This window comes from Phascolarctos cinereus, unplaced genomic scaffold (genome assembly GCF_003287225.1).
Source record: "Phascolarctos cinereus isolate Bilbo 61053 unplaced genomic scaffold, phaCin_HiC Scaffold_726;HRSCAF=1367, whole genome shotgun sequence".
Taxonomy (NCBI): Eukaryota; Metazoa; Chordata; class Mammalia; order Diprotodontia; family Phascolarctidae; genus Phascolarctos; species Phascolarctos cinereus.
In genome coordinates this window covers 161993049-162018017 of record NW_027556098.1, presented here as the reverse complement: position 1 = coordinate 162018017, position 24969 = coordinate 161993049, and the positions used below count along the sequence as shown (strand labels likewise).

The following is a 24969-nucleotide window of genomic DNA, read 5'->3' as shown; positions in this document are numbered from 1 at the left end:
GGGCCAGAATTTTCAGTACCCCAGACAATTGTATATGACTGTGAATTACAAATGAGTTAGTTGCTAATCTGCTTCAATGGTGAGTTTCTATGCAAGTATCCCAATTTTCATATCAGAAACTATACCCCAAAGAACAAAATTACAGAACCATTCATAAAACATCAGCACCACTCACTCGCTAGTCCTAGGTCATCCAAAAGATCTGAGACTCCTTTTCATCCATGATACCTACAACTTTCCTATGTTTTCATTCAAATATAAGGAACTCTTTGCACTATGATACATTTCATTAAGGTTTGCTTGGACTTACACTTGGGGACATTGAAAGTATACAACCTACATGCTTCTTCATTTTTTTTTAACCCCTGAAATGCACACTATCTGTTTGTAATACCCCTTTTGCTTTTGAGTTCTGATTGGGTCCTACGTGAATAGTGATAACCATAAGCTACCTACCACAAATTCTCTAAACAGCTCTAACTCATCTGAGTGAAAATCATAAATCAGCAGATTTGTAAATGCCTGCTCCTCAGTTGACAATGTAAATTCTCTGAGTGATTTTTTTCCCCAAAGGCTAGAAGACACCCTAGCAATCATGGCATATATATGAAATTTTGACAGTCCTTAAGTCATTATAGAGTGAGGAATATGCCACTACTTTATTGTACAGTCATTAAAATATAAATAATGGAAAGCATGAATACTTCTGAAATAAGATTTTTTTTTCCTTACCAGATACATTTATTTTTAAGCTGTACTTACCTTTGGTTCACTATCCAAACATATTTTCTTTTGTTTATTTCAACAATTGATTCATACTCATGCAAATTGCTGGTTGAAAGTTGAGTTAATCATAGATTTAGAATTTCTTTTCTAAATTGTAATTCCCTAAAGGAGTATTGAATAAAGACCCACCATTCTTTGAATAGCATTAAATTTCATTACTGTGAGCTTTTACAAGAAGTAAAATTTATAGATCTACTTTTTTTTCTTAAAAATTAATTTACAAACAGAAAACGGGGGAATCTATATAATATTGAGGCCCTTAACCTGTCCACCCCCTTCCAGCATTATTTTGATGCTTTAAGATCTTCAGGAACTGAAAGAAAATTCCAAACACAAACTTTTGTTTAAAATTGTTTTCATTAGTCATTTTTTCTAACTCTAAGAATATATAGTTTACTTTCCCAATATGATTTAAAGGCTCATTGTATTAGATCTACTCTTAATTCGTATATACTTATCCTATTCTCAGGGATTTAGTGAAAACAATTATAACTGCTATCCAAGAAAATCCATTTTGCTCTAGGTAATATTTAACTAGGAACCTGGTATTTTGGTATTTATTTTAAAGTAATGTGTTGGGGGTTTTTTGTTGCTGTTTTTTTGTTTGTTTATTTTTCTGGAGTACATCTTACCAAAAATGATTTGTGAAAAATTATAGTTAATTGATACAGTAGCATCAAAGTCATATATCTTTCAAGAGGTACAATTAACAGTCAAGTAGATGTTTCATCCTTGACAGTTTAGAAATTTTGTTTTCTTTAAAATGTAAAACAAAACAAAATAAAACCCTCCCATTGTGACTTTTAGCCTGTAGTTTACTATAATTGCATGTATAAGACATTATATGTAATGCTAACAATTCCTTTTAAGTGTTATTTGCTTAGTTTGAAGAAACAGTTGACTTGTTAACAAAAATTCATTCATTTCTTCCTAGTAGTTGAACTAGCTAAGTCTAAGTAAAGATCATGTGCCCAAACCTGCATTCTCTTAACTAGAAATAAAGAACCCTACAGGCCTGACAGGTTGTCATGGCAATTATTCACATGAAGTTATGTAGCAGTTGTATCTGTCAGCCCATGCAGTATTGAATATTTTAACTGGCAGTCTTCCAGGACCGAACATTAATCTTACCATCTCCTGTTACAGTCCCTAATCAAGATATTCCAGGGGTGATTGCACTAACATTGTTTGAAGACTACATCTACTGGACTGACGGGAAAACCAAGTCACTCAGCCGTGCCCATAAAACCTCGGGAGCAGACAGACTATCCCTGATTAACTCATGGCATACCATAACAGATATCCAGGTGTATCATTTTTATAGACAACCTGATGGTAATTATTCTTTCCATGCTTTCCATAAATGCATCAACACTTTTTACCCACATCTCATTTCTGATTTTGCCAAAGGTTAAGTATGAAGTTTTTAGCAATGATTACCAAAGTTTCCATTATTTAGAGCTTTTATGTGTGAATTTAGCTTGTAGTAAGTGAGATTATTAGAAAATCCTTTTAAGAAATTAATGATGTTCCAAATACTTATTGGATTGTTAAAATGATATTATTCTAAAGTCAAGCCTGCCAAAGGAAATGAGAGTATACCAGAAGTCCAATTATACTGACAAATAGTGAGAGTTTTCATAATCTTCTGAATTAATGGTATTTAAGAAACTCTAGACCTAACTTAATCAAAGTCAACCAATGTTTAATAAGTGCTTCTTACACGTAAAGCACCATCCTAGACACTGGGAATTTTCTCTCTCACACATACTCACACACCTGAAACAATATCTGCATTCAGGAACATTGCATTCTATTAGGGAATATAAATCATCATGCATTGACTTAATCTTATCACAGTCACTGACCGTTAGCAGCCACTACATAGAAGTCCTTCTTATATAAAACTAACAATTCATTTACATAAGCAAATTAGCTACAGTGATATAAAAGATAAGTGATGCACTATTGATGCTTTTGTTTTTATTTTACTTTTATACTGAGAACCATACTGAAAACTTCATTCCAAATGCTTGTAGTGCTCTGTGTAAGTTTCAGAAGTTTTTTTTTCATGTAATATAAATCCTCTAGAATACAAGTGCTTTCTTTTAAGCTTCTTCATTGTAAAATAAAATGCAATTTTTGTTCAGTGTATTGCTTTGTTTTAGAAGTTAAATTACATTATTAGCCCTGCTGAGGTGCTAGGTCTTGATTACCAGATGCCTTGAAATATTTGTGGGCCTTAAAATATGTTCTGTTCCCCCTCCCCCACCTACCAATTTTCCAAGTCTTGAATACTAAATCATACTGTTTTTTTTTTATTTGCCTGCAGTTGCTAAACATGTCTGTATGCTAAACAATGGAGGCTGTAGCCATCTATGTCTCTTAGCCCCTGGCAGGACATACACCTGTGCATGCCCCACCAACTTTTACCTTGCAGCTGATAACAAGACCTGCCTCTCAAACTGTACAGCCAGTCAGGTAAGTAGAGGGTTGAGAAGTTGCTCCTAGTGATAACTTCTTAATTCCTTTTCTTTACCAATTTCTTTTGAAGAAAGAGACAGGGAAGGAGGAAGGAGGAAAAAGAATGGAAATAATAAACCAAGATATTCTACTAAGGGTGGTGTTAGAGTAAGTATAATGGTTGTAGGGAGTATATAGAATGAGTTGGGAAAATAAATGGTAGAAACCAATTTGCTGTGTGACAAAACTGGGACTAGAAGAACTGGTAATATACCTGGAGACAAAAAGAAAAAGGAAGAGAAAGATTTTCCAAATGTTCCATCAATGTAGTGTAATGTGAAATAGAATGAAAAATAAATTTTAATGTATTTGTTATACATATCTGAAGTGGAATTTTTTTCACTCAAAAATCTGATTGTCCCTGCTAAATCCTTAGTTATATGTATAATATGTGATTAATAATATCCCACTACCACCTGAGGCAGCCTATTTCGTTTTCAGATAGCTCTAATTGTTAGGAAATCATTCTTTCTGTTAAGTCTAAATTTACTTCTCTCTGCTTCCACCCATCACTCCTAGAGCTGCCTTCTGGGAGCAAATAGAAATAGTTTAATACTGTACTACATGATATTCTTTTAAATACTTGTAGACAACTACAATGCTATATTTTCTAGGTCTCCTACTGAACAGAATCATAATCAGGGAGAAATAACTGAATTTTGTCAGAAGGTCAGCATCCAGGAAGTTACACTCCCTCCCTCCCCAAAGTAAACCTCTGATCCTCCGTTTTCCCCTATCCCCCCTCCTATTTTGTAATTGTTTGCTTATTTCTACCACAAAGCATAGGTATTACCTAACTTCAAACCACATCTGCCACTCTCAGAGTAATACTTCTCTCTAGGAACCTGTCTTCCTCCCATTCCATTGTCCCATTCCTGTGCAAATTCTGTTGAGTGAGGCTGTGATAAAAAACAAAGTCTAGACCACGCTGGTTAGAAAAGTGTGTAATCTTCCATGTTTAAGATATTGACACCTTGGCTTCAGCATTGTAACTGGTGATTGTATTTGTAGCACTATTGGTTGCTATGATTGATTGCTAAATAACCGGTTGATTGGAGTAGCTCAGTGGCACAGTGGACAGAGTACCAGCCTTGGAGTCAGGAGTACCTCTAGCTGTATGACCCAGGGCAAGTCACTTAACCCTGTTTTTCTCAGTTCCTCATCTGTAAAATGAGCTGGAAAAGGAAATGGAAAACCACTCCAATATGTCTGCCAAGAAAACTCCAAATGGGGTCATGAAGAGTTGGACGTGACTGAACAACAAAAATAATATTCAGGCTGATTTTTGTTTTGAAAATTTCTACCCTGGAAATGAGGAAGGGGGTGAGCCAAGATTGCAGAGTACAGAGGGAATGTGCCTGAATTTTCCCAAATTCACCTCAAAACAATTATAAAACAATGCCCCAGAATGAAGTCTGGAGTGGCAGAACCAAAAAGTGATGGGGTTTAACAGTGTTAAAGACAACTTAGAAGGTCAGCAAGAAAGATCTGTCTCACTGGGGTAAAGGGGGAGTACAGTCTAGCACAGGCAGAGTCAGGGCAAGCCAGCAACCAGGTCCTGAACCCCAGCACAGTGCAGTGGCAAGACTCAGTGAAGCCCCTGGTATAGTCCAGTGCTGAGGCCCTTTGGCCCCAGGCAAAAAGATTGGAGAAGGGTACCCTCCAACACAGGAGCAGAGCCCAACTTTAACATAAAAGTCACGAAACAGGCCATAAAAAAATGAGCAAAAAACCAAAACAAACAAAAATAAAACAAAATAAAACAAAAAACAAACAAACAAACAAACAGACAAAAAGAATATGACCATAGAAAGTTACTATGGTGACAGGGAAGATCAAAACACAAACTCAGAAGAGGGCAACAATTTTAGAATGCCTATATTCAAAGCCTTAAAGAAAAATGTGAACTGGTCTTAGGCCCAAAAAGGAAGAACTTGGAAGAACTCAAAAAAGTATTTTAAGGGGCAGCTAGGTGGCACACTGGATACAACACTGGTCTTGGAGTCAGGAGGACCTGAGTTCAAATGTGACCTCATACACTTGACACTCACTAGCTGTGTGATCCTGGGCAAGTCTCACAAAAATTGCCTACCCTCCAAAAAAAGTATTTTAAAACTCAAATAAAAGAGGTAGAAAAAAATTGGGAAAAGTCATGAGAGCAATGCAAAAGAATAATGAGAAAAGAGTCAGTAGCTTGTTAAAGGAAGCACAAAAAAATTGGAGAATAAAAGATATACAAAAATTCAGTGAAGAAAACAAACAACTGCTTAAAAAGTAGAATTACCCAAATGAAACAGGGGTACAAAAGCTCAATGAAAAAAATAATTTCTTAAAAATTAGAATCAGGCAAGTAGAAGCTAATCACTCTTTGAGACATCAAAAAAAAATCAAAAGAATGAAATAATAGAAGAGAATGAAATATCTCATTGGAAAAATAATTGACCTTTGAAATAGATTTAGGAGAGATAATTTAAGAATTATTGGACTACCTGAAAGCCAAGATAAATAAAAGGAGCATGGACATCATATTTTAAGAAATTAAAAAGGAAAACTGTCCTGGTGTCTTAGAACAAGATAAAATATAAATCAAAAGAATCTACCAATCACTTCCTGAAAGTGAAAACTCTCAGGAATATCATAGCCAAATTCCAGAGCTACCAGGTCAAGGAGAAAATATTGCAAGCAGCCAGAAAAAAATAATTCAAATATTGTGGAGCCATAGTCAGGATTATATAGGATTTAGCAGCTTCTGCATTAAAGGATTGGAGTACTTGAAATATGATATTCAGGAAGGCAAAGGAGCTGGGATTGCAACCAAAAATCACCTACCTAGTAAAGTTGAGTATAACCATTTGAGGGAAAGTGGGTTTTCAGTGAAATAGAGAGCTTCCAAGCACTCCAGACAAAAATAACAGAGCTGACTAGAAAATTTGATTTTCAAATACAATACTCAAGGGAAGCATAAAAAGGTAAACAGAAAAGAGAAAACATAAAGGAGTGTATAAGGTTAAACTGTTAGCATTCTTACATTGGAAGATGATACTTGTAACTTTTTTTTGTTTTCAACATTTATAAGATTTTGAGTTCCAAATTTTTTTCCCCTCCTTTCCTCCAATCTCCCCTCCCCAAGATGGCAAGCAGTCTGATATATGTTATACATGTGCAATTATGATACTTGTGACTCTTAACTTTATTACTATTATGGAAATTAGAAGGAGTCTATATAGAGAGGGTGATTTTGATGGGATGATATAAAAATAAATTTAAGGAATGAGAAAGAATTTAACTGGGAGAAGAGGGAAGGGAGAGGTAGAATGGAATAAATTACCTTACAAAAAGAGGTGTGAAAGGACTGTTATGGGGGCAGGAAAGATGTGGGGGGTTTGGTGGGCAAAGCTTTGGAATTGGAATTTCCCATTGGAATTGGCACAGAGAGAGAATAGCATGCACTCTCTGTTGGGTATAGAAATCTACCTTACCCGTTAGCAAAGTAGGGGGGAAGGGGTTAAAAGAAGGCAAAGGACTCATAGAAGGGAGGGAAGATTGAAGGAGGCAGTGGTAAGAAGCAAAACACTGATGAGGAGGGATGGGGTGAAAGGAGAGAGAGAGAGAGAGAGAGAGAGAGAGAGAGAGAGAGAGAGAGAGAGAGAGAGAGAGAGAGAGAGAGAGAGAGAGAGAAGGATAAACAGGAGAATTAGGATGGAGGGAACTACAAAGTTAGTAATCATAACTGTGAATGTGAATGGGCTGAAGTCATGCAAAAAATGGAAGTGGATAGTAGAATGGATCAAAAGCCAGAATGCTACAGTATGTTGTTCACAAGAAACACATTTGAAGCAGAGAGAAACATGCAGAGTAAAGGCAAGAAGCTGGAGCACAATCTATTAAGCTTCAGCTTCAGCTAAAAGAAAAAAAAAGCAGGGATAACAATCATGATATCAGACAAAGCAAAAGCAAAAATAAATGTAATTAAAAGAGATTACAAAGGAAACTATGTCTTGCTAAAAGGTATAGTAGATAATGATTTAATATCAATATTAAACATAGATACACCAAATTGTATAGCATCCAAAATTTTAAAGAAGTTAAATGAGTTATAGGAGGAAATAAACAGCAGAACTACATCTCAACTTTGCCCTCTCAGAACTAGATAAATTTAACCAAGAAATAAATAAGAAAAATTTTGAGGTGAATAGAATTTTAAAAAAATAGATTTGATAAACATCTGAAGAAAATTGAATAGGAATACAAAGGGATATAACTTTTTCTCATGGTACATGGCACTTACATACAAAAAAAATTTAACATGCATTATGGCATTAAAACCTCACAGTCAAATGCAGAAAAGCAGAAACATTAAATTCATTTTTTTTTCAGATGACAATATAATAAAAATTGCCGAAAATAAAGGGCCACAAGAAGATAGATTGAAAATTAATTAGGAACTAAACAATTTCATTCTAAAGAATGAATGGGTCAAAGAACAAATCATAGAAACAATTAGTAATTTCACTTTAGAGAATGACAACAATGAAACAATGTATCAAAATGTATGGGATGCAGCCAAAGAAGAACTTAGGGGGAAATTTATATCTCTTAATACTTACATCAATAAAATAGAGGAAAAAAAGCACATCAATGAATTAGGCACGCAATTAAATAAAATGGAAAAAGAACATATTAAAAATCCCCAGTTAAACACCAACTTGGAAATCTTGAAAATCAAAAGAGAGATTAATGAAGTTGAAACTAAGAAAACTGTTGAACTAATAAATAAAACCATAGGCTGGTTTTAGGAAAAAATCAATAAAATAAACAAATCATTGGTCAATTTCATTAAAAGCAAAGAAAACAAGAAAACCAAATTACCAGTATCAAAAATGAAAAGTGTGAATTCACCACCAATGAGGAAGAAATTAAAGCAATTATTAGAAGCTATTATGCCCAAATATATGCCAACAAATTTGATAAATGAAATGGATGAATATTTAAAAAATATTAATTTCCCAGATTAAGTAGAATTCTTAAATAGCTTTATCTTAGAAAAAGAAATGAACTCCCTAAGAAAAAATCCCCAGAGTCAGGTGGTTTCTTAAGTGAATTCTGTCAAACATTTAAAGAAAAATTAATTCCAGTACTATATAAACTATTTGGAAAATAGGTGAAGTCCTACCAAATTCCTTTTATGACACAAATATGGTGCTGATACCTAAACCAGTAAGAGGAAAAACAGAGAAAGAAAACTTTCCCGAGTGAATATTAATGCAAAATAATATACTAGCTAAATAAATATATAAATAAAAAAATACTAGCAAAGAGATTACAGAAATATAAATACAGAATAAAATACAGAAAAGAAAAATGTAGGAAAAATTGGGACACTTATTCTCTGTTGCTAGTTATGAACCGATCTAACCATTCTGTAGAACAATTTGGAACTATGCCCAAATGGCTGTGAAACTGTGTATACTCTTTGATCCAGTGATATCACTAGCAGGTATGTATCTCAAAGAGATTAAAAATGGCAGGGGCGGCTAGGTGGTACAGTGGATAGAGTACTGACCCTGGAGTCAGGAGGACCTGATCAAATATGGCCTCAGACACATAACAGTAGCTGTGTGACCCTGGGCATGTCATTTAACCCCAAGTGCCTCACAAAAAAAAAAGGGGGGGGAAGACCTATTTGTACAAACATATTTATAACAATTCTTTTTGTGGTGTCAAAGAGTTGGAAAGTGAGGGGATGTCCGTCAATTGGGGAATGACTGAATAAGTTGTGGAATATGATTGTAATGGAATACTCTTGCGCTATAAGAAATGACAATCAGGATGATTTCAGAAAAAAAAAACACAAAGATTTACATGAACTGACACAAAGTGAAGTGATCAGAACCAGAACATTGTATAAGGTAACAACAATATTTTATGATTATCAACTGTGAATGACAACTATACTCAGCAATACAGTGATCCAAGACAATTTCAAAGACTCATAATGAAAAATGCTTTCCATCTCCAAAGAAAGAACTGATAGAGTCTGAATGCAGATTGAAGCATACTGTTTTTCACTTTTTGGGTGTTTTTGGTCCATGTTTTCTTTTATATCATGACTAACATATAAACATGCTGTACATTATTGTGTATATAATCTATATATAATTTTTTTACTGTCTCAGGAAGAGGGGAGGGAAGGAGAGAAGAGAATTTGAAATGCAGAATTTAAAAAAAATGTTACAAATTGTTTTTTTTACATGTAATTATACATGTAACACATGGAAAAAAAGAATAAAATATTATTCAAAAAAACTACTACTAATTAGAAAACTAACAAAACAGAATTTTTCCAAAACACAATAATTCTTAGTTACAGTTCTGTTTTGATTCTCCTTACCACAAAATACAGTAGGCATCAATATTAATGAAAATGAGATTCAAATACATCAAAATGGAGATGTGCACATCTTTTTAACATCATGAACACACCTCTTGTCATTGCTAGTTAATATAGATTCATTTCTTGCTCATTTACCACTTAACTCAGAAATAATATTGAATCATTCCCCTTGTTTCAGTCAATACTGTGGATTACATGGCGCTTGGCCTAAGTGCTTTCTTACTGAAGACCACAGATATTTCAGCAAAGTGAAAAATTAGACGGTAGTTTCTTTTCTGTGAGACCATGTCTTCCTATCAAAAAGTTGATCAAGGCTTGTCTATTCCACCTCGTTTTATTTCTGTTTCTGTCAACCTTTTGGTTGACACCTTCAAACCTGCACGATACTTTCTCTTCAAATCCCTTGCTCCCTTGTCCTGCCACTTCTATCTTGTTAAAATCTAATCCTGTGTTAAAACCCCCATAGGCCTCCTCTACTTCCACTCACATGCTACTAAACAGAGATGGAAAAATCATGCAATTCTTTGAAATAAATTTAAAATTAACTTTTGTTATACATTTTCAACTGGCCCTTCACTACAATAAGGCAATCATTTTACTCCCACCTAATTGTCTCACTCCCCAGGTGGCTTTTCTGATCTCCCCTTCTCTCCTCAAGTCTTCCCACCTCTTCCTTTCCACCCTTATCATTGAAGACCTCACCTCATACAACAGGGAAAATAGAGACAATTTGCTGCATTTTCACTCATAATTACTTAATATTATATTTCATTCTTTTCTTTAACTCCTTTCTCCAATAAAGAGGTGGCCCTTCTCTCCACTAAGCCAAGTCCCTTTATTTATAGCCTTAATCCCATCCTCTTCCATCTTCTCCAGAAGACTGCCAACAATAATATTCCTCATAATCTTCGATCTCTATCTCCTGACTCTTTCCTTGCTGCTTACCACATGCCCAAAGTCCCCATATCCTGGAGGGGGGGGAGCTGTAGATCTTACTGTTCCCTCAAGCTATCATCCTATATGCCTCTTCCCTTTCTCAGCCAAAGTCTTAGAAAAAGCTATCTATAGTTGTTTCCTGCCCTCTTTTAACTTCATAACTATTTGTAGTCTATTTTCCTACTTTATCACCTTTCTAAAGGCACCAAGGTCCTTTTTATTGTCACATTTCATATCTCCTTAATCTTCATCCTTCTTGACAGCTCTGGAGCATTTACCCTTATTTACCTTTCCTCCAATATATTCTCCTTATAGGTTTTCATGACATTGTTATCTCTTGACTTTCCTCCTATGTGTGTGATGACTAATTGTCAGTATCCTTTGTTGGATTATCATCCAAGGCATAGTCCCTAACTATGGTTATACCCATTCCTTTGAGCTTAGCCATCTAATTTTTGCTCTCTATACTGTTTCTTTGTTACTTCATCAACTCCTATGGGTTTAATTATCATCTTTATGAAAATGATTCTCAGACCTATATATCTAGCCTTAGACTCTTTCCTAAGCTCCAACCATGTATCACTAACTGTCTATTGGACATTTCCAAATGGATATCTCAAACTCAACATGTTCAAAACAGAATCCATTATCTTACTCCAAGACTTACTTCTCTCATGTTTCTGCTGAGGACACCGCTATCCTTATAGTCACCAAGGTTTGTAAAGCTGGAGTCGTTCCTGATTTCTCACTCATTTTACACGTCTAATCAATTGTTATATCTTATTTCTGTCACAACACCATCTCTTGCATCTGTCCCCTGGCTGCTCCTAAAGACTCCAACTTGAAGGTCGTCTTTCACCTGAGCTACTGTAAATCTTTCTAATTGCACTCTCTCCCTTAAGTGTCTCCTCGTGTCAGTCTACACTCCTGTCAGAGTGGTTTTCCTAAATTCAAACTCACCATGTCATTCTTTATTCAGTAAACCTCTGTGATTCCTTGTTACTTCTAGGAGGAAATGTAAAATCCTCTGTTCGACATTTGTAGCTTTTCACAATCTGGCACTGACTTTTCTAGTTATTACACATTTCTCCTCTTTATGAATGCTGTGGTCTAGCCAAAATGTCCTTCTTGAGGTTCCTTACACATGACACTCCTTTTTCCATCTATTGTCTTCTGTACATGTCCTCATTGCCTAGAATATTCTTATTCTCCTCTGCTTCTAGAATCCCTAGCCTCTTTCATATCTCAATTCAGGTGCCATTTTCTATGTGAAATCTCTCCTGAGGGCTCCAACTGTTAATGCCTCCCCAAATTATCTTGTATCTATTTTATTGCATATGCCTATATTTATGTACATATTATCTCTACCAAGCTAGTTTACAAGCTTTTTGAGGGCAGGGACTATGTCACAATTGTCTTTGTATTTGCTTCACCTTGCCCAGTGCCTGGCACATGGTAAGCTCTAAACAAATACTTGTGGATCAATTAACTTGCACTGTGTCACAGATACTGGTTCCTACCCTCTCCTCTCAGCCTATATGCCACAAGGGATATATAATTCAGAATGAAACTTGTTCTTTCCTCCATCTATGACTGCAATTGTTTAGGCATTTTTTGTCACCATCTGGTAGCCCACTGTAACTTTGTGGATACGTGACTCTTGGTGTTTCCTGATAAACCTTTCAACCAATGATTTAAAAAGAGAACAGTAACAATACCAGCAAAAATAATGACCAATATTTGACATCTTTATGGATTCTGATTTTATTCCATTGATACAGATCTTAACCCTGAAGCAGATGTTTTTTGTTCACAGCATAGGTTAAAAATTAAGATGACCTGGTAGCCATTTTTTCTTGTTTCTGAACTTACCTGAACCTTTCAGAAGAGGCTGAGCCTTGGATAATAAACATATAGCTGATCATCAGGCCTTTACTCAAAACATTTCTAGCTTGGTAGGATCTACCAAAGCTTGCGATCTGCTACCATATAGCATGCAAAGACTTAGAGTCACCTACATGCCACAGTGAGACATCAGAGGAGGCTTTTATTGATATGGGAAGGACTGCTAGATTTGGACATAATTCCTGGCTTCAGATACCACATCTACCACTTATAACCTATGCAGCCCTGAACAGATCACTGAACTTCTATCAAATTCCAATTATTCCATCCCTAAAATGAGGATTTGAGACAAGATAACTTGTAGGGCCCCTTCCAGTTCTAAACCTACTGTCCTGTGATCCTAATAATTTTAATAGTAATCTGATAGTACTCAGATACCATGATGTGGCATGATTTCCTATCTCATCCTGCATTACTGATGATTATAGCAATTTCTGTAAGATAAACTGAGGCAACCAAACATAAGTAGGTAGTAAACCCCAAAATGCTTTGTCACACTGAAACATTACCTCACCCTGTAAGCCGTAATCAAGAACAGTGAAAGGTATTAATTATGGCCCAGAAATAGAATAACTCTTTTAATAAACAAATGCATGAGGCAAGCTATGGCAATATCAGCAATCAGTTTGATTAATTTTTTTAAAAATCAGTTTAAGCTTAAACGAAACATACAAATAATTGATTGAATTTTTTTTGACACTTTGCAACATGTAAACCCAGTTCAGAGTCAACTGTGTTTCATTGCTTAAGAAATAGCAGTTAAAGGCAAAACAAAAGGATTATATTCGTGGTCACTGATTGGTTCATTCAACAAAGATTTATTGAAGTAATAAAGTGTGCCAGGTATTGTGAGGGATGCAAAACTTAGGGAGCTAAGGAGATTGCAGTCTAGTATGGGTTATAAGGAATATAGAGAAGTAGTTCTAATATAAGATAGAATGGAAAAAGTGACATGAAAAGTATGGACAAAGTGTTGTTGGATATCACTTCTAAACGAATCTAGGAGGGAGGTTTTTGTCAAACAGGTGGCATGTAATGTAATTTCTCTAGCTTTAGTCATCGTCAGAGATAATTATAATATATAGATACATTACCAAAAATTGATAGAATTTGTATACTCTTACAACCTGGCTCATAAAACTGTTTCTCAAGTGATATATGCAGATGTTTACAATTTATCTTCTTCTGGATCACAGATTTGAGACCTAAAAAAAGTTTAACCTCTGTGGACTATGTGACTATTTCATTACCAGATTCATTATTTTATTTTCAAGAATGATACCTGGAAAGAATTTTGTTTTGTTTTGTTTTGTTTTGTTTTGTTTTGTCCTGTAAGTCATTTGATTTGTGGGACAGTCAGTTGGGCTTACCTCTGATTATTATGAAATGATAAAGGTAGATAGCAAGTCAGGTTACATTCCTTACCCCATTGCCTACATGTTAGAGGCCAGTGCATGGAAACATAATTTTAAGCAATGTAGATGGCAATTTAAGGCAAACAATGAACCACATACTACTTCACAAAAATTGTAAACTACTTTCATGTAGTGCAATACATTTTTGATGGACAACTGATTGTATATGTAATTTTGTAAATTGTGGATTTTTTTATCATCACAAGATCATTATAACCAATGACATCATGCCAATGGTAGTAGAGCAATTCTATAAAATTAATAGCTCACAAAATCAGACTTTATTGTATTCATATTAATTCCACTGGGAATTAAAATGCATGAGACCCAAGTGGAGATAAAGAGGAACTTTCTTCAGAGCTTCAAGGGAAAATCCCTTTAACACTAACCTTTTCAAAAGTAAATGGCTTTTCTTTTTTGAATGTTACCAAGTGATGATCTAAATGAAGACTTCTACTTCTACTAAAGCAGAGTACATAATGGGATTTTGTGTCCCTTATTCTTGTGGTAGTGTTAGGATGAATTTCCTTTAGTAATTACTTTATAGTCCTCACTTCTTGTGGGTGATAAGAATGTAATCCTTAATTTATTTTATGAAGATATTAGTCTTGGGGAACATTTACTGTGAAGGATACTTTACATTTATATTTAGTGTTAATCTTCTTTAAGTTACTGAGTTTAAGGATGAAAAATGGATCACAGACTAGAAATAGAAAAGATCTTCCTTCTGAGAGCAATGAAAAGATGCTGATTAGCATAAAAACTATAACATGATAAATATATTTTACCCTTGCTTTCTCTTTACTCAAATGTCTTTTTATATATCTATTAAAAATTAAACAGACAGCAAATCATGGGGCTGTATATGGTTCCAATAGTTAGTGTTTATTTTAATAAGATTTATCTAGTGAATAAAAATTTTTAGGGATTTTTAAAAATCACTGTTTGAAAGACTTTAAAAATAGTACAGTGTCACGAGACTCCTAAGTGCTTCATTTAATCAGTTGTACTTACTGTCTATGAAATGGAATGTCCAGTGTGTGTGTGTGTGTGTGTGTGTGTATTTACCAAGGCATTATATCACTAGTCAATCACTGTCTATCAGAATGATTTTCCGCCTTCTCCCAGAGCCATGGGAGGCAGAAACACAACAGACATGAATACAGGCTTAGATGATACAGGCAGAACAGCAGAACGGTCACATTGTCACTTGGATTCATAGCCCTGTTGTTCAAAGATAACAAACAGGTTTCCAAATCAGTTCCACTGACCTTTAATAAAGATGAATAATCAAATGCACAACAATTTGCTGAGGGATAGAAGATATGGTGAAGAACCAACTGAGCTAATAAAATTATGATTACCCTTATCCCAAGTCAAATGTGCTTTGTACAACAATGCCTGTGACCTTTTCTCATCCTTTTCCATTCCTTAAGAAACTAATACAGTCACAGAGATGCCTTTCACCACCTTCACGTTTTTCTTCATGTTAACAGAATATATTCACTGTCACATTAAAGTTAATGGCAGTGTCTGCCCTTGGATCAGCTTAATGTCATGCAAAACAAGTCCAGCAAAAGCTAACAAGCCCTCTGTTGTTTTGAAGAAAGCCAGCACACATTAAAAGGGTACTTTGGAGGCCATATTGCCTGCTAGTTCTACTCCATCCAATGAACAATTATAAGACATTGACCATATGCAAGACACTGTCCTAAGAGGTAGGGTTAAGAAGACAAAAATGAAACAATTTTTACAAACTTCAAGGAGTTTACTTTCTACTAAGACTAAACAGTTCATATATAGTTAAGTAAATACAAAAAATACAAAATAATTAGAGAAGAGGTAAGAGGCTGGTCATGGGGAAAGTCCAAACAGCTGAATTAAGGGAGCTGGCAGTTACAAATGGCAGAGATGAGGAGTGAGACCATTTCAGGTATGAGAGGGAAGAGTTGGGGAGGTGTGTGTGGGTGTAATACTGCATAAACTGGCCAAGACCCAGAAGATTGAGATAGAATGCCATATATTGGGAACATCAGTTTTCACTGGAGAAATATTATATGTGACTAAATTTTTCTATTATCTGTATCTCTTATCAAAACTGAAGATAATGCAAATAACTTCACTGTTAGTTACAGGAAAATGTTGTAAAAAAGATTTCATGAAATCTATTGAATGACTAAACTACAAAGAGCCATCAACTCTATCTCTTTAATTTGGGAAGAATATTGCAAAATGTGCATTTCATTGAATTTTCTTTGGGACAATGGGAGGGGATGGAGTTTTTATTCTAAGCCTGGGGGAATTGCCTGAATGTTCTGCTGACTGGTTGACATAATTAAAGGAGTTTGGCATAGAAGAGACACTTTTACTCTGTCAAAAAATTTCAAGTGCATGCCTTCTCTTGAGAAAACAAACACTTTTCTGTTTTCTGTACTTTCTGTAGGTGAGAGATGAACAGAATGTTGCTGAGAAAGGGATTATTTATGGTCTTAGGTACCTGCAGGAATACATTATCTATGCTTTCTTGGTCTCTGCTGAGTAGGCCAACAGTGATATTACCAGGGACAATAGTATTTCTGCTTCTGAGTGAAATGGGACAAAAACCACTGGCCTGATTTACATAGACTGATATGTGGCAATAATATTGTTCTGAATTGTTATTACTTGTGAATTAGGACAAATGAAAACCAAGTCACCTATGAATAAAGAGCCCGTTGTAGAATCTTGGGCCCTCTACAGTTTCTCATTTTTACCTGACACTTCATTCAGAAAGAGAAACCATCAGATTTTAGAGTATTCAGTTGGGAAATTAGTGCTTTTACTGGTCACTGTTATCTTTTTCTTTTCTTTAGCCAGTAAGGAATATGAGAAAATAATGTACATTCATGTTGAAGTGGGTGGCTTTATGGATTATTTGAAAAAAAAGTCATTATCAACAGTTTTTCTCTCCCTTAATCTACTTTATCAAAATCAACTGTAAAAAATTTCATAGCTTTACTTCATGCTCTATTGTCAGCATTTTTTGTTATGCTTTCTGACAACTGACCGTAGATGATTGTGAGTCAAGTCAAATCATAATCCATAATGACTGGACATACTTGCTATATTGGCTTGAATTGTCTTAATAAAAGATTTCTTCCCTGATAAATCAGGTTTAGATAGAATATGTTGGGGGAGTAGAAGTAGAACATTTTCTAATGTTTAAGCAATTTTTACAAGAAGAACCTGGTCATTCAGTCAGGAAACTATCCCAGGGTAGAGCTCATCTTTTACAACTCCTGTGGAAGTTTCTGGGAGTTGTCTGGGAAATTTAAATTCTATTTTTGATTCCTCAGCTTTTGCTAGTGCGTCATAAGCCTCTAGGTCATCTCTGTTCATGCTACTTCTGTCTATTTCTAATAACTATCAATGGAACTTCTAATTAGTTAGCAAATCTTGGGACTAATTCCTTTACAGATTATTTCTCTGCCTGCAAAACTTCTTAAATATTCATAATGGGCTTTTAACATCTACTTTAATATTCTTATTTTCATCATGTACATGCACATGTGTATACATACACATGTAACACATATATATGATATGCAGCATGACTAATTGTTCTCTTTTTAGTTTCGATGCAAAACTGATAAATGTATCCCATTCTGGTGGAAATGTGACACTGTGGATGACTGTGGAGATGGATCTGATGAACCTGATGACTGTCGTGAGTATATTTAGAAATGAAGATATTTAAAATTTAGAACCTCTTGAATCATATATATGCCTACAAAAATTGAATGTAGGACTCAAATCCTGCCTTTTGCTACCTTTTAAAATTAAAAAATGTTTTTCACACCACTCATAATTTTAAAAACATGCTGAAGTGACAGTTAGAAGTCTTAAAAAAAGTTATGGATTACTGTTATACTTAGAATGACTCCACACCTTTATTCAAGAATTACATAACTTCTGAGGTGATCTTATCTGTGAATTAACTACAATCCAAATGTAACTTTTTGTAAAGGTATATTCAATATAGTTTTGATGTGACATGATACAAAGTTAGAAGACAAAAAAAAATAAAATGTTTGACATGTTGCAAACAAAAATTTTACCTTTAAAGAGATCTAGTTTCCCAACTTTTCTGTCAGTATTAAATTTTGAAAAGAACCTTCAAATTTGTATTTCTTTATTAACTAATCTTGAACATTGCTACTTTGTAAGCACTCATGCTTTGAACAGCTGCAAAGGTCACAGTTGCTACCAAACTGTGTCCAGAGACCTATGTGTGAGTGACATTGCAAGGTACTATTTCTTAAAGCATCACTGTTAACTTTGGTCATATTGTGCAATCAGCAGGAGACTTTCCTGTGACAGTCTCTTAGAGGTCACAGAGTTGACCACTCTAGTACTGCTATGTCAGATTGAAGGTGGGTTGCAATCAATCTTGATAACACCTTCAATGTCCCTCATGATGGTTGCCATGATTTTGACATTGACAATTGAATGCTAGATCCTTAGTCATAGTGAGGAAAGGCACCATTCTTATCTCACTAAATATAAGCAAGTTGGAACAACACAATTCTCCAGAATTCTAGTAATTCAAAACAAAACAAAAACAAACAAAACTATTTGGAAAACAGCATCTATGCATAGAAAATTACTTGAATTGATTAGTCTTACACTATATTTTAGTTAACCCTCCATAGTTCACCAGTTCCAATGGGAGTTTTTCCAAGTTCTAATTTAGGACATATGTATTGACAAAGAGATATTATTAGGATGATTCACCAGGCCCCCACATCACAGATAATGATCTCTCCTGTTAGTACTGTATAACTCTAGAAATAATATTCCTTATGATCCTTCACTGTCTCAGCAGTCACAACGGGAAAATCTCTAGGACTGCTGTACTGGAAGTATTTCTTCTAGTAATTTAACTCTTATTATATAGCCTGAGAGCCTTATTATAGACTGAGAAAGTTTTGAATTTAAAGAAATTTTTTCAGAGATTGTGCCTGCAGTTCAGGATTGAAAAAATAAAAGGTAAACCTAGGAAATGCTTATGAGGAGAGAAAGTGAAAGTTGCAAAGTTGGAATACCTGACATAATGTAAAATTCACCATTAAATTTAACAAAATCAAAACATTTTCTTTCAAGAAATGTTTGTTGTGGGCAAAACATCATTATGGGCAGTGGAAGAGGTACCAAGTTTAGATAAGAAACAATTTCTGCCTCCATAGAGCTTAAAATTTAGGGAGATACAACAGGCGGACAAAGAGCCATAATACAAGATGAGATGAGATAAGCCATGAAAACAGCACAACTATAGTTCTATGCAGTATCTATACATTCATTGTGGATTAATGGAGAATTATAATTAAGAATATTTATAAGAAACATACTGACCAGTTTGCTGTTACACACTTTGATTTGTTTTTATGCACTTAAGCAAAAAGTAATAGTTTTAATAAGTACCAAAGGGGAAAAAAAAATAAGATTCTTATAATGTCATTTCTTATTTGCTGTTTCCAACCTTGTTCTTATATCACATACCTCTGTGACTTCCCACAAACCGGAAACATATCTCCTTATTTCTGCTGTTGAAATCCTCTGCTTTCCTCAAGGATGCGCTGAGAAGCCATCTTCTCTAGGAGATCTTCCTTTATTATCCTCCCCAGCTGGAAGTGTTCTCTCCCTCTCTGGTTTTTTCTCGCTCATTTTCTCTGAATCTTTCTTTTGCCACTATCATACCTTACTTCCTGGTTTCCTTGGGTGATTTTTGTGTCCTCTCTTATAAATCATAAGCTTTTTGAAAGTAGAGATCGTTCATTTTTTACCTTTGGATCTCCAGTGACTGACACAAGTTTTTCCACATAGAAGATGCTTTGAAGGAGTCTGCTGAATTACTTAGTTGAATTAATTCACTGGAATGTATTAAGAAACAATTGTCAGATTACAGATTTTTGTGCCAGGGCTTAGTAATACACTTTATGGGCCTTATTCACAAAGTGACTTTTTTTGTATATGTGCACAATGGATATCACATAATAATTTTGCTATTAAGAGTTATTCATTATGGTAACATCTCAATTTTTATTGCAAGCAAAATATTCCAATATTTATTATAAAACATGTCATCTTTATCCAATGGGAAATTGGAATAGTAAATATCAGTGGAAACTTACAGACAGCATATATTAGTGAAATGAGTTATTCTGATATAGTCAGTATTTGAGAATATATCTTTACAAGAAAGATAAAACAAAACAAAACAACAACCCAAATTCCTCCTGCATATCACAGGGAATACAAAGATAGGCTAGTATATGATTTTCTTTTTCAAATGTGTTTAGAATGTTCTTTGTGAATGATAGTCCATCCTCTTCACTTGTACCAATATAACTTTATTACAATCAGAATACATTTATGTGTCCCTCCATATTCTTTTGTTTTCCTCACCGTGATTTTGTAAATGATAATCTGGAGGCAGTTTGAGTTATCCCTAGATTAGCAACCCATTTGAATCAGATCACTATTTGATTGTGAGACGTTAACATTTAACTTCAAGAAACATTTAGAATAATAATACAATAAATATTTTGAATGTCAGAAAAGCAGTATTAATAAGCTGTGAGCCAAGCCTGCATTTCCATAAGGCTTTTTAATTTTTTTTTTTATTCTTCCTCCCTCCCCAGCTGAATTTAAATGTCAACCAGGCCGATTTCAATGTGGAACTGGACTTTGTGCTCTGCCAGCTTTTATCTGTGATGGAGAAAATGATTGTGGGGACAACTCAGATGAACTCAACTGTGGTGGGTAATTGCATACCTAAGTTAAGAATGTGAATCTAATTCTTAGCTGATTACATTCAGATCTATTTATATTCAAACCCAAGCTTCAGTTTTGATTTCTCTCTTCCTCTCTATCTTTCAGACACGCATGTCTGCCTGTCAGGTCAGTTCAAGTGCACCAAGAATCAAAAATGTATCCCGATAAACCTCAGGTGTAACGGACAAGATGACTGTGGTGATGAAGAAGATGAAAGGGATTGCCGTAAGTTATCCTCACAGTGCTCTGTGTCACCAATGACCTTTGCTGGAAGCTGGACAGATCTGCATTTTCTGATGATTTGATATAGCCTTGTAGACAGATACCAAGTCAGGCCATGACTCAGCGGAAATAGCTAAGGTGGCCCATTTAAAATACTCATATGCAGTAAATGCAAGCAGAAATCCAAAAAATCTATTGTCTTAACAAAGAGACAGTTAGAAATCATGAAAAAGTTTCGAGAATGAAATTGGTTTTAATATTAAAACAATTTTCCTTCTCCCCATCACCATTATTATTAAAAGGTGGAAGTATTTGTCTTGTATGGTTTTAATTGCCCATTATCTCCACATTAGCAGTGGCCACAGCTCAAACCTCAGTATCATTTTTCTTTCATAGTAGCTTTTTTCCACTTGATATTCCTAAATTGCAAGTGACATCTGCATGAAAATATAGCATACTTATTACAAAGAACCATTCTGATTATTGTTCCAGGTCAAATTTCATTACAATTGACTGTCAGGGCCTGGTCACAGTTAGGATAACTAGGCCCTTGTTTAGGGCCGAGAAAGCATCTTCTTTATGGAGTTTTGTGTTCGTTTTAATTGCATGTCTTGTCACTGGACTTGTTCTATAATACTTAGGTTAAAAAAAATAACTTTCTAAAGCCAACTTGATTTAATTGTGGGCAAAAAGCCCTTCACACAAAATAAAATATGTTTGACATACAGTACACTGTCTCCCTACAGTAAATTCACAGATTGATATCAGGAGAAGTTCTCATTCTCAGGGGAAGTTGAAGGGATATCAATTATATTTTAGTTTGGCTTTTTGAAAATTGTGCTTTAACTAGAAAAGTTTCAGTTGACATAGACTGGTAGAGGAAAGAACTACTTATTTTCTGGACAAATGTCATTTATTGATTCTTCCTTTTAAATGTTAAAGGAAACTTTTCATAATATTTTCTATCTAAAGTATGCCATTAAACATAGTCTAAGAAAACTAACTGCAAACTTTCCTTCACAGGGAGTCCTTATATAAAATCTAGAGTCCAATCTTATAAATGTAATATTTTAAGAGGTTGTCTCCTCAAAACTGCGTGGTACATTCATCTCTCTAATAGTTATCTTTTAAAATTCAGCTCTCCATTCAGGAGGGTTGAATAGTGGGGCATAGAAAGTTGAAAATTGAGCTACTCATTTTTAATGAGAGAAACAATCAAAGAAGTCTTCATTTGTTCAATAATTGCATTTTCACTATATTAGATAAAAGATGATAGTTTATTCATATTATTTACTCAGATTTTCCAAATCAATTTTATTATTTCAGTCACATGGGCCAACTATTCTCTTCAAGCATATATAATGCTTGTGAAATAAGCAAAATAAAATTTATCAAATGGGGATTTTTTTCATGTTGGATCTGAGTTGCTAAGTATAATTTTAAAAAGCATTGGGAAATAATATTATAGAATATTTTAAATATAATTTTATATAATAGAGACTTTCCATTTAATTCACTCCAAGAGACAATAACAAAAATAGAACTATCTTCCTCTTTATATCACTTCACCTTTATCTCTTTTCCCTATCCAAAAACATAATTAAGTAAGTAGAAAATATTTTCCTTCCCCAGAAAAAGGTGTCAGAATGTCAGAGGTTTTTTGAAGTTTCCAACTGTCTACAAATCTGTTGTCAACAGTTTCTGTCTCACTGAAGTTTTATTTTTTTACTTTAGAACTTTTATCAGTAAAATGTTCAGTCATCCAGCAATTTGATTAAGATGGCACATACAGAATAAAGTCAGCACCAGTTCTTTATGGTTAGCCATTCTAGAAGCCAACCCATTAAACTGGGATTTGTGATGCAGTTTACAGTCAAAATCTTCCTTTCATTCTTCTCCAATCCCTAAGACACAATTTTTGAGATTGTGGCAGCAGTTTGTATTCCTCTTATTTCCCTAAAGCTTTTAGATGCTAAAAACCTTCTCAATTCATTAACTACATATAATAGAATTGCTCATCTCCTTTTTTGGTGAACAAAGTGAACAAATTGTGAAATGTCACAAATGTTTTAACTTTTGCTTTATTGGTTTCCATCCTTCAAACCCAATAACTAGGAAGATTTTTCTATTGTATTAAATATCACCAAAAGAGAAAGCAGTCTCTTTTTCGTAAGAAAAAACATATTAGAAAAAAATTCACAAAAATATAATCTACCTTCAGAGCTGGTTTACTAAGATATAACAAATTTCCTTATTAACATTCTTAAACAAAGTTGAATATTTAACATTTTAAATCAATATTTTATTGATTAAAATCAATAATTAATCTTTAAAAAAGATTAAATCAATATTTAAAAGATTGTTTCTTGAACAGAACAAACCATAATATATGTTTTCTTTTAAAGCGGAAAACAGCTGTTCACCAGACTATTTCCAGTGTAAAACTACCAAACACTGCATTTCTAAGCTATGGGTTTGTGATGAGGATCCAGACTGTGCTGATGCATCAGATGAAGCCAATTGTGGTAAGTAGGATTGTGCTCATAAAGCTTGTTTATTCCAAACATGGCATTGACCTTTGATGCTTAGTACAACTCTCAACACCTGTTGCTGATGAAACTACAGCCTCGGCTTTTTGATCCATGTTTATATCTGTTAGTATCACATAGAAAAATATTTTATACTTTTTCAAAATCAGAGACAGACATTTAACCCAACAAGTTTTATCACAGAATGGCATAATAATAAAGAAGACAGGAATAGGAATATGGCTAACCATACAAAAGAATTATCATTTTGGAAAAGATAACTTAAAGGCTGAACCACTGGCATCTTCCTGTGTGAAAGAAAGCATATTATAGCAAGACATAAGGAATTATTGATTTCTCAATTTCCCAGCACTACTTTTTTAAAAGGTTAGCCATTTATAATCCATCTCCTTTGTTGTGTTGTAACTAGCTTATTCTGTATTATTGAAAATGAAAGTGATCATGTTTAAATGTCACATATGTTTGAAAATGTTAACAGTTAACTAAGATTACAAGGAAATTCTCCAATATTCAATAATTATGCATTGTACCCTTATTTATATGCAGTGTAAAATGCTGTGTTAGTTATGGTTAGGCATACAAACATAAATAAGATGTAGTTGCTTGCCTAAAATAGTTTACAATCTAGAAATTGATTCTATCTCTGCTTGGGCAGAAAGGTTGGTTATACATATCAGTTCAACAATGGACCTTCCGGAATTCATCTCATTAATCAGTTTATTATTATTTTTATTTATTATATAATATAACATATTTATTATATAGGGTTCAAATTATGCTAACTATAGGTTTTCTACTTTTATCCATTGAAGTAAATTGATCTTTTTTTAGAGCTCCAATTCAGTAGCCCAAAGTATAGTTTAAAAAAAAAGTTATTTGAACCATAACTATATTTGTCTATCTATTTATGTATCTATTTATTTTTCTATGACTAAGAGCCATTTAAACTCTTTCTACTGTTCCTCATATGACACAGAACACATAGTCATATCTATATGAAGCCAACAGAAGCTATCATATGTGCTTAAAACCATTCAGTAAAGCTGCTGCATCCAATTTTCATGATCACTGTAGTTTACCTCAGACTGTATCCATTGTGGATAATGCAAAATCACAATTAAGAATATCTAAGAAATATACTGACCAGTTTGCTATTACACCACTTTAACTTTTTATGGACTTAAGCAAAAGGAAATAGTTTTTAGTAACTATTTGAATGATTTATCCTCTAAAATATTATTTTGTTTTGTTTTTGTCTGAATGATTTGATTTGACTGTCTACACTGATAAAACAAGCTGATATTTCCCAAATTTCTGGTTTTTTTCTGTTTATGTGGAACAAAACTAAATATAAAGATCAGATTCTAAAACCTATGTGATTCTGCCATTGACAAATGTTCCTGTGAGCTACAGACCCAAAAGAAGC

The 24969-nt window shown here is 34.2% G+C and overlaps 1 protein-coding gene across 1 annotated transcript in view; it reads left to right on the top strand.

The window, feature by feature from the left end:
* Positions 1-24969, top strand: part of LRP1B (LDL receptor related protein 1B) — a 2172360-nt gene that overhangs the window by 1850146 nt on the left and 297245 nt on the right. Inside the window, 6 exon segments of the mRNA XM_020984719.1 lie at positions 1933-2121; positions 3119-3267; positions 17572-17665; positions 20640-20756; positions 20878-20997; positions 23400-23519. Coding sequence (XP_020840378.1) covers positions 1933-2121; positions 3119-3267; positions 17572-17665; positions 20640-20756; positions 20878-20997; positions 23400-23519 — 789 coding nt within the window.